This window comes from Oryctolagus cuniculus, chromosome 12 (assembly GCF_051225735.1).
Source record: "Oryctolagus cuniculus isolate XC-2025 breed Fujian yellow rabbit chromosome 12, ASM5122573v1, whole genome shotgun sequence".
NCBI classification, from domain to species: Eukaryota; Metazoa; Chordata; class Mammalia; order Lagomorpha; family Leporidae; genus Oryctolagus; species Oryctolagus cuniculus.
The window spans coordinates 107,037,843-107,058,438 of record NC_142878.1 but is presented as its reverse complement, the minus strand read 5'-3'; the positions used below and the strand labels follow the sequence as shown (position 1 = coordinate 107,058,438).

The following is a 20,596-nucleotide window of genomic DNA, read 5'->3' as shown; positions in this document are numbered from 1 at the left end:
ATCCGTGCACATAGCTCCTTCAGGGAATTCTGGGAAATTCTTCCTGCCGTCTGCGTGATGCATTGCTGTTTCCAGTGCTGTTCTCCTAACTCGTGTGTGGTCCCGTCTGCTCACCACCGCACACCGTGAGGTCACAGGGCAGGTATCCTCTCCCATTTTACAGATGTGAAAGCTGAATGTAGGCGAGGCTAATGTTGTTTCCAGCATCAAAAGGTCGCAGATCCGCAGAGACAAGGTTTAAGGACCCGTCCTCTGGCTCTTAGCGCAGTGCTGTTTCGGCCGCGTACTGTTTCAGGTGGTTAATGTTTAGTTGTAGTTAACACTTGATTGAAATATTGTGTTTTTCCTGCTCGCATGGAGCCTGCTCCTGAATTTCACAAGTTGTCCTTAATAGGACTGATTCTCTTTGCTGGAACACAAAGCAAGTTCTTTTCTCTTTCACTTGATCCTGTTTTACGGAATTAAGGGCAGTTCTCACATCTGTAATCTGAAGGCAGAACCTGGTCTGTTCTTTCAGACAATGTTTCTCAAGGAAGCAATGTGCTTTTCTTTTCAGACATCTTTCCATTTTCTAGTCTGTATCATAAAATTATTTTTTTTAAAAAATTCTGTTTTGCAGACATTAAGGGTTTTTTAAAGGATAATAAATACAAATTAAGTGCATCTTAAATGTACTGATAGGATAACAGTGAATATTTCCATAGTCATGTCTAAAACCACTGTTGTAGGAGTGTTACAATATATTAGCTCCATCTTCAAAATAACCCTATGAGTTAGGTACTGATGTACCTTAGAGACAAGGAAAGTGAGATACAAGTTCAAAAACGGTTGCCCAGGGGCCAGCGCTGTGGCACAGGGAGTTAAGCCTCTTCCTGCAACTTCAGCACCCCGTATGGGCGCCAGTTCAAGTCCTGGCTGCTCCACTTCCAATCCAGCTCTCTGCTGTGGCCTGGGAAAGCAGTGGAAGGTGGCCCAAGTCCTTGGGCCCCTGCACCTGCATGGGAGACACAGAACAAGCTCTTGGCCCCTGGCTTGAGATTGTCTCTCCATCTCTGTGTCTGTAACTCTGCCTCTCAAATAAAGAAATCAATATTAAAAGAAAGAAAAAGCAGTTGCCCAGCTTATACAGCTAGTAAGTGGCCCAGACAGGCTGTGATCTCCAGTAGTCTGGTCTCATAGTCCGTGTCCTGGATCGTTAGTCATGCCCCTGCCTATCTGCCCAGGTTTATTCTTTATATTCCATGAACTGCTTACCTGTTTGTACTGTGTTAAATGACTGTGTGTGGAAATTCACGTTGCCATAATTCTGTGTACCTAGGAGAAGGACGTCCGGAAGTGGAAGGAAGAATTGCTGGATCAGCGCCGTAGAATGATGGAAGAGAAATTACTTCACGCTGAATTTAAACGTGAGGTGCAGTTGCAAGCAATTGTGAAAAAAGCACAAGAGGAAGAAGCAAAGGTATATTCTAGGTGCTTTGAACACTGCTTAGTGGCCCAAGTACCTTCTTCCATTGTTACAATAGCAGAGAGTAATGTTTATTAGGTGCTTCTTGTGTTCCAGAATAATGGAGTATTTGAATGAGCCATTGAGAATTCACTAGGTGCAGTATCCCACTTATCTTCAAGTGATCCCTTGACTCCTGAGTTATTTATTCTACAGCTTTGTTGACAGAACATGCAGCACATTTGTGAAGTATTGTATCTGACGAGTTTTGACGTGTATATATCCACCAAACTATTAGTACCATGTACGTAATAAACAGTTCCTTTCTGTAATTCCTTCCTTCCTCCAGGCTGTTAGCATGCAGTTGCTGATCTGCTTTCTGTCACTGGATGTTTGCATTTGCTACAGCCTTATATGAGGGGCCCCATACAGATCATGCTTTTCCTCTGGCTTCTCTCACTCAGCATAATCATTTGGAATCTCATCCATGCTGTTGCGTGTATTAGTAGCACCTTCCTTTTCATTGCTGAGAAATAAACTGGAGTAGAAATAACGTGATTTGCTAATCCAGTCACCTGTTGATGGACGTTTGCTTTCCTACCAGTTTTTCTTCTTTTGCACATACAGCGGCTGCGAACATTCGTGTACAAGAATCTGTGCAGATGTGTACTTTCATCTTTGTTTTATAAATACTGAGGAGAGGGCTGGCAGAGACTTAGGACATGCTCATGCGTAACTTTTTAAAAAGCGGGTTTCCAAACTGGTTAAACTGTTTTACTTTTCTGCTAGCAGTGAGTGATAGTTCTCCTTATACCAAATTCTGATTACTACTTGACACTGTTACATATTTTAATTTTGACCATTCCTTTTTAGTATGTGTATAGTGTCTATTTTTTTCCCCACAGTTTTTTTGTTGTGGTAAAAATATACAGCATAACATGTACTGTCTTAACCACTGTTACATGTGGAGGACAGTGGTGCTACATGACATTCATAATGTGCAACCGTCACCTCTGTGCACGTGCAGGACGCATCGTCACATGCGTCTGAAACTCTGCTCGTTAACCAGTCACTGCTCATTCACCCCTCCCCCCACCCCCTGCATCATACTTCCTCGTTCTGACTTTGGCGACTTTCGGTCGTCCATGTAAGTGGCATCCTATGGCGATTTGGGGGGGCTGACCGAGTGCATTCCTCAGTGTTCCAGCGAGTGCCGGAATCTCCTCCGTAGTGAGGGCTGAGTGAGGCTCCTGATCACGTGTGCTTTCATCCATCGTGAGGGCTCCAGTTGCTCCCACACTTAACTGTTGTGACTTAGCTGCTACAGACCCCGGTTTACAGATACCTCCTGAAGTCCTTACTTTGAGTTCTTTTGGATGTATTTCCGGAAGTGGATTGTTGGGTCGTATGTCCTGGTTTTAATGTTTGAGGTGCCACCATGCTGTTCTGCCCAAGGGTCACAGTTACCGCATGGCCCAAGTCTTGTCGTTCTCTGCTGCAGCCGTCCTCGTGTGTGTGTGTGGAGGGAATCTCACTGTAGTGCTGCTTTGCGTTTCCCTAGTGATTAGTACCACTGAGCATTTTTTCTTGTGCGTCTTGGCCATTTGTATATTTTCTTTGGAGAAATGTCTGTTCCAGTCTTTTGCCCTATTATGAATGCCATCGTTAGGGATGTTGACTATTAGGGATACTCTGTATATCTGGATATCAATCCTGTATCAGGTGTGTGATTTACGAAATATTTTCTCCCTGTCCGTCTCTTGCCTTTTTACTATCCATGAAATCCAGTTAACCTATTTTTTCCTCTGTTGCCTGCAATTTGATGTCAAATCCAAGGAATCATTGCCATTTCCAGTGTCATGAAGCTTCTGCCGTAGGTTTTCTTCCAAGAGTGTTATTGCTTTTGGGGTTATTTTTAAGTTGTTGATCCATTTGCGTTACAATTTGTGTAAGGTGTTACTTAAGGGTTCAGCTTCATTCTTATGCATGTGGACACCCAGCTTTCCCATCACCATTTGTTGATGACTGTTCTTTCTCCCCCGTGAGTCATCTTGGCACATTTGTTAAGAATCATTTGATCGTATCTGTGAAGTTTTACTTAATGGTTCTCTGTTCTAGTCCCTAAATGTCCATTTTTATGCCCTTACCATATGTTTTACTTGTAAGTTTTGAAGTCAGTAAGTGTGACTCTTCCAATTTTGTTATTTTCCAAGATGGCTTTGGTAATTTGGAGTCCTTCGAGATTTCATACGACTTTCAGGATGGGGATTTGATAGGGATTGACTTGCATCTGTAGATTATGGTGATTGTTTATGACATTTCAGGAATGTTAAAGTTTTCCTATCCATGACCACATGGAGACTTTCTATTTATTTGTCCTCTTTAATTTTTTTTTAAAGATTTATTTACTTTGGGGCCAGCACTGTGGCACAGTGGGTTAAAGCCCTGGCCTGAAGCGCCGGCATCTCATATGGGTGCCAATTCTAGTCCTGGCTGCTCCTCTTCCAATCCAGCTCTGTGCTATGGCCTGGGAAAGCAGTAGAAGATGGCCCAAGTCCTTGGGCCCCTGCACACACGTGGGAGACCCAGAAGAAGCTCCTGGCTTCTGATCGGCGCCGCTCCAGCCATTGCGGCCATCTGGGGGAGTGATCCAGCAGATGGAAGACCTCTCTCTGTCTCTACCTCTCTCTGTAACTCTTTCGAATAAAGTAAATAAATTTTAAAGATTTATTTACTTTATTTGAAAGAGTAACACAGAGAGAGGAGAGGCAGAGATAGAGAGCGAGGTCTTCCATCTGCTGGTTCACTCCCCAATTGGCTGCAATGGCTGGAGCTGGGCTGATCCAAAGCCAGGAGCCAGGAGCTTCTTCGGGTCTCCCACGCGGGTGCAGGGGCCCAAGGACTTCTTTGCTAAGTCGCCTGCTGTCGTGCGCCTCTCTCTGTTACCTCCCCTCCCCTTGGAAGATGTGGCTGTGCTCGCTGCCACGGCTGCCTTAATTAATTCTTTATGGATGCATTTCCCGCTCTGTGCCCCTGGACGTGCCTTTGGAAACATTACTGGCTGTCACTACGCTTTAAAGCTTCTGCTCGGTCCCTTCGTAGGAACGCTGAGAGGCCCCTTTCTCTAGAAAACTTTGCTCTATTTTCTTGATTTTCCTCCTGCCCTCCTTTGGTTGTTGCTGGGTGTAACAGCTTTCGGTCCACTTGCTCTTCTCTTCCCAGATCACGACCGCCGCCCTCTGCAGCTCTGCTTGCTGTCTGGTCCCTGCGCCCGAGCCCCTGCCCACCCTGGCGGGGTCCCTGCGCCCAAGTCCTCGCCCACCCTGGCGGGGTCCCTGCGCCCAAGTCCTCGCCCACGCTGGCGGGGTCCCCGTGCCCGAGCCCCTGCCCACCCTGGCGGGGTCCCTGCGCCCAAGTCCTCACCCACCCTGGCGGGGTCCCTGCGCCCAAGTCCTCGCCCACGCTGGCGGGGTTCCTGTGCCCGAGTCCTCGCCCACACTGGTGGGGTCCCTGCGCCCAAGTCCTCGCCCACCCTGGCGGGGTCCCCGCGCCCGAGCCCCTGCCCACCCTGGCGGGGTCCCCGCGCCCGAGCCCCTGCCCACCCTGGTGGGGTCCCTGCGCCCGAGTCTTCGCCCACCCTGGCGGGGTCCCTGCGCCCGAGTCCTCGCCCACCTTGGCGGGGTCCCTGCGCCCAAGTCCTCGCCCACCGCTCACTCGCACCCTAGACTCGGGCTCTGGCCTGGTGCATGTGTCCAGTCAGAGTCGGCAGCCCGCCGTCCTCTTCACTCCAAACCGTCTTGCTTTTCCCGAAACCCTTTTCTTGGCTGAGGATTATGACTGGCCTCTTGTTAACGTAGCCTTGGGAAACTTGTATTCATTTAGTTCAATTCGCTGTGTTTTGCTGCCTTTTGTTTTCCTGCCACCGGCTAAGGCACAAGACGAGCGTCTGTTCTGACCTCCCAGGGCTGCGGAGTGCGGAACTCTGCGTCTTCCTTCCCAGTGCAGCTGCTGCGGTTGATTTTTGTCTTCCTCCTCAGTGTTTGCAGTTAGAATGTTTGCCTTTTGTGCCCGCTGCCTCCAAATTAATCTTTCTGAAGGGCTTTATTTGTTGTCGCTCAGTTTAAAATTTTTCAAGGACTTTACATTGTCTTGAGACCTTGGTAAGAATGCGTTACTCTTTCTTTAGTATTATTTTAGATACAGAACAGTGGCAATGTTATTATATAAGGCGTATTGCATTCTCATTTTAATGAATTCAAGCAATTTGGCTAAAGAAACCCAAAATGCCGTTCTCAGAAACAGTCACTGTTAGCATTGGGTAGCACTCTTCCAGACATTGGTGCGGAGCAGCTTCAGTATTGCATGAATAGATAATTTTATGAAGTAAAATTACATTATTTGATACTAAGTGGAACTAAAATCAAGACTTGTCCTTCTAAGAAAAAGTGAAGTGAAAATAAAATTGTAGGAAGGCCGGCGCCGCGGCTCACTAGGCTAATCCTCCGCCTTGCGGCGCCGGCACACCGGGTTCTAGTCCCGGTCGGGGTGCCGGATTCTGTCCCGGTTGCCCCTCTTCCAGGCCAGCTCTCTGCTGTGGCCAGGGAGTGCAGTGGAGGATGGCCCAAGTGCTTGGGCCCTGCACCCCATGGGAGACCAGGAGAAGCTCCTGGCTCCTGGCTTCAGATCAGCGCCGTGCGCCGGCTGCGGCGGCCATTGGAGGGTGAACCAACGGCAAAGGAAGACCTTTCTCTCTGTCTCTCTCACCGTCCACTCTGCCTGTTAAAAAAATAAATAAATAAAATAAAATAAAATTGTAGGAAGTATTGAGTTTGTAATAAATGTTTATCACAAGAGGGATGATTTCCCATAGACTTTTTAAGGTCATTGAAAATGCTGAAACATATTGAGAGTTTTGTGCTACATTTATCCAGCTCCGTTTCAGATTTTGACAAAACTGAGGGAATTCCCTGCCAACAGAGATGAGAGATATGCCACTCAGCCACTCAGGCTTCTGTCCACCTCCCTCATTACTATTTTATACTGTTAAAGCTTATCACATTCATGTTTGCTCTGTGACTGTAAGTTCCTTGGTTTAGTTTGCCGTGTGTGTGTGTGTGTGTGTGTGTGTGTGTAAATAATGTTGATAATTCTCCATTCATAAGTTATTCTGTATTTATCACCTAATTGACTGGATTTTATTAGGAAGTAATTTTTTTCAGGGAGAGCCCACGTTTGCTATTTTCCTTGAGTTTTGCCTGTTTCAGGCCTGTGGCCTTGCCCTCTGTCTTGTATCTTGCCTGGAAGCCAGGTTCGTGACTCAGAGTCTCTCTCCCTGTAGACAGGATTCTCTTGTCTCGTCGCGTTAACTTCCGTGGGGAAGCCACAGCCACATTCCCCTTTCTCTCCTTGTGGATGACTTGAATTCGCTGCTTGGAACTCCAACATTTTCTTGTTCTTCCCAAATGTTTTACAATTTAATTAGGATCTTGGTGTTGATTTCTCAGTCCATTTTTCATAAAATAAGATTTAGGGTTTTCAGTCTTTAATTTGTTCCTTTCTGGGAAAATTTATATTTTATATTGTAATTTGTTTCTTAGCCACACGGATATTACTTGTATTAGATAATACAAATTTGTTTTGAGTATTCAAGGCTTATTAGTTATCTGTTCTTTTTCATTTTAAGAATCTGTAAGGAGAATTAAGCTGGTAATTATAAAGTAAATTGAAAGTATGTCATCAAAAAATTAAATTAAGAGAGGGAAGATGGGAGGAAGGGTGTTCTTAAAGTTGTATGTATGAAATACATGAAATCTATTCTCTGTATGTAAATAATTTTCAAGATTTATTTATTTATCTGTAAGGCAGAGAAACAGAGAAGGAGAGAGAGAGAATCTTCCATCTGCTGGTTCATACTCTAAGTGGTTGCAACAGCTAGGGGTGGGCCAAGCTGAAACCAGGAGCCAGGAGCCAAGAGCTTCTTCCAGGTCTCCCACGTGGGTGCAGGGGCCCAAGGACTTGGACCATCCTCTGCTGCATGCCCAGCCGTATTAGCAGGGAGCTGGATTGGAAGTGGAGCAGCTGGGACTCAAATCGGCACCTATAAGGGATGCCAACACTGTGCCACAGAGCAGGCCTCTATGTAAATAAATTTAAAATTTAAAACATACTTTTATTACAAGATTTTTCTCTTAGTAATCTGGATTTTTTAGGGTCTTTATTCTATCCATGCCTTTTCTGATTTAGTTACTTTTGTGATAGTGTTACTTTTCTTCTCAGTTTATTTTCTTAGCACTCTCATCACCCTTTATCTTTATGTTGCTTTATTGCCTCCCTCCCCTTTAAATTTACATTACTGTTAAATTCAACATTACAAAGCTTGTCTAGGAAATTCTGTGTTGTTTCTGGGGTTATATTTTCTTCCAGACTGGTGTTTTTTTTTTTTTTCTTGAAAGATTCATTTATTTGGAAGGCAGAGTTAGATCGATCTTCCATCCAGTAGTTCACTCCCCAGATGGCTACAACAGCTGGAACTGGGCCTGTCTGAAGCTAGGAGCAAGGAGTTTCCTCTGGATCCCCAACATGGGGCAGGGGCCCAAGCACTTGGGCCATCTTCTGCTGCTTTCCCAGGGGCATTAGCAGGGAGCTGGATTGGAAGTGGAGCAGCTTGGACTTGAACTGGTGCCCCTATGGGATGACTGCACTACAGGCGGCGGCTTAACCCTCTAAACCACAGCACTGGCCCCTGGGTTTTGTTTTTTTTTTTTTACTTAACTTTTGCATACTCTTTTTGCCTTTGAATGTCACTCACTTTGCTAAGTGCACTAGGTCTCATTCTTTTTTCTTTCATCTTGATCATGCTTAACTGGTGTAGTCTGAATAAATTTTCCTGATCATATTTTTTGTCTTATACTGTCAGTACAGTTTGAAAGACGTTCATATGATTAATATACTTCACAAAGTACTTAGAAAAATGGCCATGGAGCATGGAGACTGGGAAAGCTCAGAACTGTATTCAGACTTCCTTGTCTGAAGTTTCAAAAATGCCTTGAGATTGGTTTTAATTCCAAACCAACGTGGATTCCTGGAGCTTATACTTCTGTGTTCACTCCGTTTCACTCCGCCCTTTTTCACCAAAGCGTGCCCCCCTCCGGCTTTCAAGAATGAAAGATCTGGTGCCGGCCTTGTGGTGTAGCAGGTCAACTGCCACCTGTGACGCTGGCATCCCATGTGGGCGCTGGTTCAAGTCCTGGCTGTTCGTCTTCTGATCCAGCTCCCTGCTAACGGCCTGGGAAAAGCAGAGGATGTTGGCCTCAGTGTTTGGGCCCCTGCCACCCCCAGAGACCTGGATGAAGGTGCTGGTTCCTGGATGTGAGCTGGCCCAGCCTTGTCCATTGAGGCCGTCTGGAGAGTGAAGCATGGGAGCTCTCTCTGTCTCTCCATGTCTGTAATTCTGACTTTCAAATACGTAGTAAATCTTTTTTTTTTTTAAGAGAGATCTGGGGCAGGCATGGAGCAGTGTGTGAAGATGACATGGATGCCCTGACCCCTGAAGCCCTTGCGACTCCGTTTCCAGCCCAGTTTCCTGGTGTTTTTTTTTTTTGTTTGTTTGTTTGTTTGTTTTTTTGACAGGCAGAGTGGACAGTGAGACAGAGAGACAGAGAGAAAGGTCTTCCTTTGCCGTTGGTTTACCCTCCAATGGCCGCCGTGGCTGGTGCGCTGCGGCCGGTGCACCACGCTGATCCGATGGCAGGAGCCAGGTGCTTCTCCTGGTCTCCCATGGGGTGCAGGGCCCAAGCACTTGGGCCAACCTCCACTGCACTCCCGGGCCACAGCTGGATCGGAAGAGGAGCAGCTGGGTCTCAAACCGGCGCCCACATGGGATGCCGGCGTTTCAGACCAGGGCGTTAACCTGTTGCGCCACAGTGCTGCCCCTCTGTGGGAGTCTTAAATTGTTCTTAAAGATATTTTCAGTGGCAGGTTTCTGAATCAGTTCTTTTTAAAAATATTTTTGCTTATGTAAAGGGAACACATTTCATGTATTTCATATGAGTATAGAGTTTAAGAGCATAATGCTAATTCCCACCCTCTCCTTCCTCCTTTCCTCTCTCCCACCCTCCCTTCTCCTCTCTTATTTTATTTTTTTTACAATGACATACTATTAATTTACTTTATAATCACAAGCTTAACCCTCCACTACATAAAGAATTCAACAAGTAGTAAGTAGAAAAGCCACCATTCCTCAAGAGTGTAGACAAGTCTACAAATAATAATCAAATCTCAAAATGTCAGTTTTGCTCATATACAGTCCATATTTTTGTGTTCTATATGTTAGTTACCATAAATCAGGGAAAACATATGATTCCTGTATTTTGGCCCTGGCTCATTTCACTAAAAGTAATGGTCTCCAGTTGTATGCATTTTGTGGCAAAAGAAAGGATTTCTTTTTGCTGATAGCTAAGTAGTACTCCATAGTGTATGTATCCCACAATTTCTCTGTCTAGTTATCAGGTGACGGACATATCTTAGCTAATTTGGGTTGAGCTATTTATGAACATGGTACAGATCACACATTGATATGCTGATTTCATTTCCTTTGGTTAAATTCCCAGGAGTGGCATAGTTGGGTCATATGGCAGGTGTATTTCACGTTTCTGAGGAATCCCCATACTGTCTGCCATAGTGATCGTGCTGGCTGGCTTTCCCACCAGCAGTGTGTTAGGATACCTTTTCTCCACATCATCTGCTTTTGCTGATTTTTGGGTGGCAGCCACTCTACGTGGGGCGAGGTGATGCCTCCCTGTGGTTTGTATCTGACAGTTCCCCGATGGTGGTGATCCTGAGTGTCTGTTCATGTGTCTCTTGGCCGTTTTTATTTCATTCTGTAAAAAATGCCTGTTCATATCCTAGTCCATGTCTTTGCAGAGTTGTTTGTTTTGTTGTTGTTGAGTTTCTTGAGCTCCGTATATATTTCAGATATCAATCCTTTATTAGATACATGGTTTGAAAGAATTTTCTTGGGGTCAGTGCTGTGGCATAGCAGGTAAAGCCACCCCTTGCAGTGCCAGCATCCCATATGGGTGCCAGTTTGAGTCCTGGCTGTCCTAATTCCAATCCAGTTCTCTGCTATGGCCTGGGAAAGCAGTGGAAGATGTCCCAAGTCCTTGGGCCCCTGCACCTGCATAGGTGACCCGGAAGAAGCTCCTGGCTTCAGATATGCACAGCCATCTGGGAAGTGAACCAGCAGATGAAAGATTCTCTCTCTCTTTTTTTTCTTTCTTTTGACAGGCAGAGTTAGACAATGAGAGAGAGAGAGAGACAGAGAGAAAGGTCTTCCTTCCGTTGGTTCACCCCCCAAATGGCTGCTATGGCCAGCGCGCTACGCCGATCTGAAGCCAGGAGCCAGGTGTTTATCTTAGTCTCCCATGCGGGTGTAGGGGCCCAAGCACTTGGGCCATCCTTCACTGCCTTCCCAGACCACAGCAGAGAGCTGGACTGGAAGAGGAGCAACTGGGACTAGAACCCGGTACCCATAAGCGATGCTGGCGCTGCAGGCAGAGAATTAACCAAGTGAGCCATGGTGCCAGCCCCTGTTTTGATTTTTGTTACCTGTGCTTCTGGGGTCTTACCCAGGAAGTCCTTGCTTATGATAATGTCTTACAGCGTCTCCTATGTTGTCCTGTAGTAATTTGATAATTTTAGATCTTAGGTTTAGATCCTTGAGCCAGTGTGAGTTGATTTTTGTATAGGGTGTTAGGCAGGGTTCTTTTTTCTTTTCTTTTTTTTTTTTTTTAAACATTCTGTTTATTCATTTGAGAGGTAGAATTATAGGCAGTGAGAGGGAAAGGAGACAAAGGTCTTCCCCCAACTGGCCCATTCTCCAAATGGCAGCGTCAGCTGGAGCTGTGCCAATCCAGTGCCAGGAGCCAGGACTTCTTCCGGGTCTCCCACGTGGGTACAGGGGCCCCAGCACGTGGGACATCTTCCACTGCTTTCCCAGGCCATAGCAGAGAGTTCTATTGGAAGAGGGGCAGCCGGGACTAGAAGCCCTTACAGGATGCCAGCGCCACAGTGGAGGATTAACCTGCTCTGCAGCAGGTCTGGTCTTGTTTCATACTTGTGCATGCAGAAGTCCAGCTGAACTCTTTGTTGAAGAAATGGTCATTTCTCCAGGGAATGATTTTACCTTGTTTGTCAATGATCGGTTGATTGCAGCTGTGTGGAGTGACCTCTGGGGTCTCTGTTCTGTTCCATTGCTCTCTGTGTCTATTCTTGTGCCAGTAAAGGGCTATTTTGGTTATAACTGCCCTGTAATATGTCTTGGAATCTGGTATTGTGATGCCTCCAGCTTTATTTTTATGCTTTAGCTACTCGGGGTCTCTTGTAATCGCATTTGAATTTTAAGGTCATTTTTTCCAGATCTGAGAAGAACATCTTTTGTTCTTTTGACTGGGATCAGATTGAATCTTTAAATTGCTTTGGGTAGTACAGACATTTTAATGATATTAATCCTTCCAGTTTTTGAACATGGAAGATTTTTTTTTTTGAGTGCCTTTTATTTCTTCCCTTAATGTTTTGTAATTTTCATTGTAGAGATCTTTTTTATTTTTTAAATTTATTTATTTATTTGAAAGTCAGAGTTACACAGAGAGGAGAGGCAGAGGGAGAGAGAGGTCTTCCATCTGCTGGTTCACTCCCCAAATGGCCCCAACTGCTGGAGCTGCGCTGATCCGAAGCCAGGAGTTTCTTCTGGGTCTCCCACGCAGGTGCAGGGGCCCAAAGACTTGGGCCGTCTTCTACTGCTTTCCCAGGCCATAGCAGAGAGCTGAATTGGAAGTGGAGTGGCCGGGTCTTGAACCGACGCCATATGGGATGCTGGCACTGCAGGCCAGGGCGTTAACCCGCTGTGCCACAGCGCCAGCCCCATTGTAGAGATCTGTCATATGCTTTCTTAAATTTGTCCCAAGGTATTTAAGTTTTTTGTAGCTATTGTGAATGGGGCTGATCTTGCAAGTTCTTTCTCAGCCATGGCGCTGCTTGTATAAACACATGCTATTGATTTTTGTGTATTCATTGCATCTCTTAGTGTAGTCTTTGTGTTCCCCCAATGAGTTGGATTCTGTCATCTGTAAACAGGGATCGTTTGGCTTCCTCCTTTCCCGTTTATATCCCTGTGATTTCTTTTTCTTGCCTAGTGGTGAGAGTGGGTGTCCTTGTCTGGTTTCAGATCTTAGTGGAAATGCTTCCAACTTTTCTCCATTCAATATGTTGTTGGCTGTGGGTTTGTCATAGATTGCCTTGATTGTGTTGAGATATGTTCCTTCTATATCCAATTTGCATAAGGTTTTTTTTAATCTTGAAAGGATATTGTATTTTATCGAATGCTTTCTCTGCATGTGTTGAGATAATCATATGGTTTTTATTCTTCAATTTTTTAAAAAAGATTTATTTATTTGCAAGAGTTACAGAAAAAGAGAGGAAGAGAGATCTTTCATCTACTATCTAACTCCTCAGGTGGCTATAATGGCTGGTGCTGGGCCAGGCTGAAGCCAGGAGCTTCATCCAGGTCTCCTGCCTGGGTGCAAGGGCCCAAGGACTTGAGCCATCATCCACTGCTTTCCAAGCGCATTAGCAGGGAGCTGGGTCAAACATGGAACAGCTGGAACTCAAACTGGTGCCCATATAGGATCTTGGCATTGTAGGCAGAAGCTTAACTCATTATGCCACAACATTGGCCCCTATTCTTTGATTTGTTAATGTGATGTGTCACATTTATTGATTTGCGTATGTTGAACCATCCCTGCATACCATGGGTAGATCCCATTTGGTTGGGGTGGGTGATCTTTTTGATGTGTTATTGGATTCACTTAGCTGTATTTTTGTTGAGAATTTTTGCATCTATGTTCATCAGGGATATTGTTCTATAGTTCTCTTTCTTTGTTGTATTTTTTTTCCTGGTTTTCGCATTAAGGTAATACTGGCCTCATAGAAGGAGTTTGGGAGGATTCCCTCCCCTGAATTGTTTTGAATAGTTTGAGAGTTGGATTTAGTTTTTCTTTAAAAGTTTGGTAGAATTCAGCAGTGAAGCCATCTGGTCTAAACCAGTTCTCAAAAAGATGTACAGATTTGATAAGTCCATGGGATTATTATCTGTTTTGAGGTAAGTTTTGAAGGAAGTAAACCCCATAATTCATTCTTTTTATTAATGTTCTGTGCTTTGCCATGAGATAGTACTATTATGTAGACTCTTGTTAAATTTCTTATTTTTGTGATATGTTCTGGAATTAGCTTGATTTGAATGAATCTCATTTGGCTTTTATTGAAGGTTAATGAAATTGCCTTTATAAACACCCTCGAAGCCCAGAATAAGCGCCATGATGTTTTATCAAAACTGAAGGAATATGAGCAGAGGCTGAATGAGCTCCAGGAAGAGCGTCAGAGGAGACAGGAGGAGAAGCAAGCCCGCGACGAAGCTGTGCAGGTGGGTTAATTCTGCAAACCTTTGGATGCACCTGTCGTGTCTTAGGCTCTGGGCGAGGCGCTCGTAATACAGAAAGTAGAAGGAAGTCAGAGCCTTGGTCTGCAGATAGCTGTCACTGAAAGAATCTCTCATTTCAGCTGCTGAAGGCTCCAGCTGCTGTGGGCTATCTGTTCCTTTCTAATTGGGTTGGAAAATAATGTGCTCCCCTCCTCCCAATAAAAGTAGATTTTTTTTTTTTTTAATTTTTTGACAGGCAGAGTGGACAGTGAGAGAGAGAGACAGAGAGAAAGGTCTTCCTTTGCCGTTGGTTCACCCTCCAATGGCCGCCGCGGCCAGTGCACCACGCTGATCGATGGCAGGAGCCAGGATCCAGGTGCTTTTCCTGGTCTCCCATGGGGTGCAGGGCCCAAGCACCTGGGCCATCCTCCACTGCACTCCGTGACCACAGCAGAGAGCTGGCCTGGAAGAGGGGCAACCGGGACAGAATCCGGTGCCCCGACCGGGACTAGAACCCGGTGTGCCAGCGCCGCTAGGCGGAGGATTAGCCTAGTGAGCCGCGGCGCCGGCCAAAAGTAGATTTTTTTTTTAAGGAGTACGTATGGCCTTAAAGAACTAGGCAGTCTTTATGCTTATGATAAATGACACTTGTCATTTAGTGTACAGTGTCATTGAGGACCTATTTAGTTTTCAAACCTTCAGTTAGCTACCCTTTCCATGATGGGAAGAAAGGTGAGGACCTAACCTGTTTTACTGTTGAGAGTCTAGTTGAGGACTTCCCTAGGGAGACGCTTTGGGACCTGACATTTCTGGAGTAAGGAACGAATCTGCAATCCTAAGTGTCCATGCAGACGATACATTGTGAGTAATGTTTGTGCATTCATTCAGTGATCACTTTATTGAGTTACTTCAGGCACACTTTGTGCTAAGGCGAAGGCTATGGAAAATAAGTGTCCTTGTCATTGAGGAGACTTGTATGAGAATACTTCAAAAAATTTGTGGAAAAATTGAATTAAAAATATGAGTTTGTTTTGATGCAAAAGATACTTTAAATCCATGCATAGCTTTTTTTAAAAAAGAGATTTTATTTATTTATTTGAGAGTTAGAATTATAGACAGTGAGAGGGAGAAACAGAGAGAAAACTCTTCCTTCAGTTGGTTCACTCCCCAGATGGCCTCAAGGTTTGGAGCTGCGCCAATCTGAAGCCAGGAGCCAGGTGCTTCTTCCCAGTCTCCCACGTGGGTGCAGGGGCCCAAGCACTTGGGCCATCCTCCACTGCTTTCCCAGGCCATAGCAGAGAGCTGGATTGGAAGAGGGGCAGCCGGGACTCGAACTGGCACCCATATGGGATGCCGGTGCCGCAGGCAGAGGATTAACCTACTGCACCACAGCCAGCGCTGGCCCTATGCATAGCTTTTTGATAATACACTTTTTCCATGTAGTGTTAAAAATATTTATCCCCAAGTAATCTCATACTTTTAATTCCATTTTCCATAAACGTTTGGTGCTCCCTATGCATAAGAAACCCTAACCCACTGGACTAAACGTCACAGTAAAGGGTTTCTGTAGGCTAAGACCACTGGACTTTGGATCGGACAGAGCACATGAGAAAGTCAGGCAAGTTTCCCGGAGGAGCTGGTTCCTTAGCTGAGTTCTTAGGAATGAGACAGGAGCAGATGGTGCGTCGTGTGAGGAGACCGGGCTCCCTGAGGGACACCGCGGGCAACAGTGCGTGTGGTCATGTTCAATGCCAGGGACGTTGCTAACATTTCATGCTTCTTTCTCCCACTGGTAGGAAACCAAGATATAAATGCATTTTTAGGTTTATTATTCTTTACTATTTGTGAACATTAGCAGGCATTCGCATATATATCCCCAGTATCTCTTTGGTCCCAGTGTCTTATTTTATTTATTTATTTTAAAGGCAGAGTGACATAGAGAATGGGAGAGACAGAGACACAGCAGTCTTCGGCTTCGGGTTCACTGCCCAAATGCCCACCACAGCAGTACCAGGAGCCAGGAGCTCCATCTGGGTCTCCCACGTGGGTGCAGGAGCCCAAGGACTTGGGCCGACTTTGATGCCTCCCAGGTGCAGTAGCGCAAACCTGAATCAGAAGGGCAGAGTATCCAAGGTTTGAACCAGGCACTCCGATACGAGATGTGGTGTCCCAAGCAATGGCTTAAGTCACTGCACCACAATGCCCATCCCTGGTGTCTCATTTTAGTGAGTGCCAAGCTAACTTCAACTTAAGTTGTTCAAACATACAGAAGGCTGCTGTTAAAGAAACTAGCTTGTCCTCCCTAAGAAACAGCAGAATTGGTCATTTTCATCATTTATAAATTTTATAAATTAGTTCTCTGTTAATACATATATTAAGAGAGTAAGTCAGATATTCTGAATTTGAGTTCTCTCCAGCTGTTATTGTATTTCTCTACAGCAGAATCATTTTATACAAATCATGATGCTTTGTGAGCTGTGCTAGTTCTCAGCAACCCCTACACATTAATAATTCGGAGATAAATCAATGACCCTTGCCATCTTGGTAAATCATAAATTACAGTTTAATATGAAAGTGTCTGTAGTCAAGGAATGTGCAGGAGGCACCAAAGCAGAGGGAATAAGTGCTCTGCTGGGAGGAGAACGTTAGGGGTCTCCGAAACAGTGGCTTTCTCTTTTCTTTTCTTTTCTTTTCCTTTTCTTTCCTTTTCTTTCCTTTTCTTTCCTTTTCTTTTCTTTCCTTTTCTTTTCTTTCCTTTTCTTTTCTTTCCTTTTCTTTTCTTTCCTTTTCTTTTCTTTCCTTTTCTTTTCTTTTCCTTTCTTTCCTTTTCTTTTCCTTTCTTTTCTTTTCCTTTCTTTTCTTTTCTTTTCCTTTCTTTTCTTTTCTTTTCTTTTCTTTTCTTTTCCTTTCTTTTCCTTTCTTTTCTTTTCTTTTCTTTTCTTTTCTTTTCTTTTCTTTTCTTTTCTTTTCTTTTCTTTTCTTTTCTTTTCGACAGGCAGAGTAGACAGTGAGAGAGAGAGAGACAGAGAGAAAGGTCTTCCTTTTGCTGTTGGTTCACCCTCCAATGGCCGCTGCAGCCGGCGCACCACACTGATCCGAAGCCAGGAGCCAGGTGCTTCTCCTGGTCTCCCATGGGGTGCAGGGCCCAAGCACTTGGGCCATCCTCCACTGCACTCCCTGGCCACAGCAGAGAGCTGGCCTGGAAGAGGGGCAACCGGGACAGAATCCGGCGCCCCGACCGGGACTAGAACCCGGTGTGCCGGCGCCGCAGGCGGAAGATTAGCCTAGTGAGCCGTGGCGCAGGCCCACAGTGGCTTTCTACCAGGGTTTAGGAATAAACATGCGAGTGGTAGTGTGTGTTATTTCAATGCACATCCTCGGTCCCTTTTTCTGCATTTTCAGACTTTAACAATCACCTTCATTGGAAACGCGGTTGTTCTGACTTCATGATTTAGAACTTTAAAGATTTTATTTATTTGAGAGGCACAATTATAACAGTGGGAGAGACAGAGAGAAAGGTCTCCCATCCATTGACTCTCTCCTCCAATGGCCACGACAGCCAGAGCTGAGCTGATCCGAAGCCAGGAGCTTCTTTCCAGGTCTCCCATGCACGTCCAGGGGTCCAAGCACTTGGCCCATCTTTCGTTGCTTTCCCAGGCCGCAGGCAGAGAGCTGGATCAGAAGAGGAGCAGCTGGAGCACAAACTGGCAATGCTGCAGCTGGAGGTTTAGCCTACTGTGCCACAGCACCAGCCCCCATAACTTAGAACTTTAAAGCTTATGTACAAGCATTCATGAAAAGTAGTCAGGAATTTCTTGTACCTACCAACGCTGAAAAAATTGTTTTGGCTTGCAAAAATTGTTTTTAATACAGAAATTTCCATGAACAATTTAAAATGTGTCTTCATAAATTTAATTGAAATGTACTGAAATTGTTAGAATAGTCCACTGATAAAATGTAACTTATAGATCTAATTAAATTAAAAAATATGTAGTCATTACTAGCTATATGAGGCATTAATGGCTGGCATTCTGTAAATGTAATAATGGTAGATCCTAACTTAGGGTTGTGGAATTTCAGCATTTGTATCTATAGTCAGCCCTCCATGTCTGAGCATTGCACATCTGTGATGCAACCAGTCACAGATGGGAAACAGCTGACGTCGTGTGAGCGTGGGCTGTGTGCTCAGGGCTGTGGGGTCGCATCTCTGCTGACTGGGTGCAGACTTTGTTCTTGTCATTTCCTCTGGAGAATCCAGCGTAACAGTGCTTACCTGGCATTCACATGTGGGGTGCGCTGTCAGTAATCTAGAGCTGTCTAAAGGTGGTTTAAAGTGTGCCTGCCGCGGCGCACTGTCCCGTGTTGGGAGGGAGTGAGCATCTGAAGACTCCTGTATACTGTGGTCCTGGAGGCCCCCCCCCCTCCCCCCCAGTAATCCTGTTCTTGAAACGCCCTCAGGAACTGTTCAGGGCAGTCGCCCTCCCTGGCTCTGCCAAGTGAAATAAGCAATGTGCTGCCATCACACACTCTTTGCCAGTAGCATCGTGCGTACTCTTCAGTGGGTAGCTTTTCCCCCCAAAGACTTATTGATTGATTTGAAAGGCAGAGTTGGAGGGCGGGAGGGAGGAAGAGAGAAAGAAAGAGGAGGATGAGGAGGGAGGGAGAGAGAGGTTCATAATGCATGCTGTTTTATAAAGTCATCTGTCACTTGTGAAACAAATGTTTAGGAACCCCCACTTCTTAGCAAGGTGCTTTGTGGGGTACAGAGTTCCCGTCTTTGGGGAATTTAAATTCTGGATTGGGAAGTGCTAGCTGAGCTTGCGTGTTACTCGTCTGTAATTGCCGATTCTTTTTCCCATTTATTAAAACAAAAGCGATTGGGTTTTAGAGTCCAGTTTGTTTTTTAAGAATTATTTATTCATTTGAGAATTGGAATTACAGAGAGGGAGAGACAGAGAGAGAAATCTTCTATTTGCTGCTTTACTCCCTAAATGCTCACAGTGGCCACAAATGGGCCAGGCCAAAACCAGGAGCCAGGAGCTTCTTCCGGGTCTTCCACGCGGGTAGCAGGGACCCAGGGACTTGGGTGATCTTCCACTGCTCTCGAGACACATTGGCAGGGAGCTGGTTTTCGCAGGTGGAACAGTTGGAACTTGAACCTGTGCCATATGGAATGCTGACATTGCAGGCAGCAGCTTAGCCCACTATACCACCGCGCTGGCCCCAGAGTCCAATGATCTCTTATTAGTGCAATGTTGGATTTGGTCTTACATCCTTAAAGGTAATCAGCAAGTTGATGTCAAGTTTATAAATGTACAGCTTGGCTACATTGCAAATATGCAATGTAATTGTTTTTATATCAATATATTTTCTTTATAAAGCTGATTTATAACTTTTAGAATTATGTTTCACAGCCTTTTGGTATTGCAAAATATCAAATGGAAATTGCTCTTTTAATTCTTCAAATTTAATGCCTAAGCTTTTTGCAGTTGTTAACCATGTATTTTTAGATATCATAGTTTTTCTTTTTTAACAGTAAATTTGGCTGTAAGAGGAAATGTTTATATTTTTGTTAATAGAGAACATTTTCTGTAACAGAGTTGATGTTTTTATCTTAAGAGTTTGGAGGGCGACCCAGTGCAGTGGGTTAACGCCCTGGTCTGAAATGCTGCATCCCTTAGGGGCACCAGTTCTAGTCCCAGCAGCTCCTTTTCTGATCCAGCTCTCTGCTATGGCCTGGGAAAGCATAGAAGATGGCTCAAGTCCTTGGGCCCCTGCACCTGCATGGGAGACCCAGAAGAAACTCCTGGCTCCTGGCTTCGATGGGCGCAGCTCTGGCCATTGCGGCCATCTGGGGAGTGAACCAGTGGATGGAAGAACTCTCTCTCTGTGTCTACCTCTCTCTGCAAAATAAATAAAAATAAATTAAAAAAAATCTTAAAAAAGGAGTTTGGAGGTAGGTCTTGAAAAGTGAATTGAATTGGCCGGCGCCACGGCTCACTAGGCTAATCCTCTGCCTGCGGTGCCTGTACCCCAGGTTCTAGTCCCAGTTGGGGCGTCGGATTCTGTCCCGGTTGCTCCTCTTCTAGTCCAGCTCTCTGCTGTGGCCCAGGAGTGCAGTGGAGGATGGCCCAAGTGCTTGGGCCCTGCACCTGCTTGGGAGACCAGGAGAAGTACCTGGCTCCTGCCATCGGATTGGCGCAGCGCCGGCCGTTGCGGCCATTTGTGGGTGAACCAACGGAAGGAAGACCTTTCTCTCTGTCTCTCTCTCCCTAACTCTGCCTGTAAAAAAAAAAAAAAAAAAAGTGAATTGAATTTGCACATAGATTTCTTGGTTGTGAGAAACAGCTAAACCCAGTTCATGGGTAGTGTCCTCACTGCACTCAGGTCACGGGTGGTGTCCACACTGACCCAGGTCACGGGCGGTGTCCTCACTGGAGTCAGAGCCTTCTCTCGTTTCTCAACTCCACCCCCCACCCCTCCCAAGAAAGAGCGGGAAGGGAGGCGGAGGGGGAGAGGTTCCTTTCTGATTGTGCTTTAAACAAGTTTTCTTTCCCTGCAGTAGATGGAGCTTGTAGTGGAGGTTAGGCTCCCGCCGAAAGACCCGTTAACTGTTAGAATCGGCGGAGTTTATCTTCAGTGTTTGAGCAGGAACTTCGTTTCTATTTTTGTTTTTC

The 20,596-nt window shown here is 45.4% G+C and overlaps 1 protein-coding gene across 10 annotated transcripts in view; it reads left to right on the top strand.

Annotated features, from left to right (window-relative positions):
- SCAPER (S-phase cyclin A associated protein in the ER) overlaps positions 1–20,596 on the top strand; it is a 439,476-nt gene that overhangs the window by 145,496 nt on the left and 273,384 nt on the right. For all 10 annotated transcript variants that reach the window (XM_070054635.2, XM_051834595.3, XM_051834596.3 and 7 more), the window contains 2 exons: positions 1,319–1,459; positions 13,767–13,922. In XM_070054635.2, the coding sequence (XP_069910736.1) occupies positions 1,319–1,459; positions 13,767–13,922 (297 nt within the window). The remainder of the gene's footprint in view (positions 1–1,318; positions 1,460–13,766; positions 13,923–20,596) is intronic.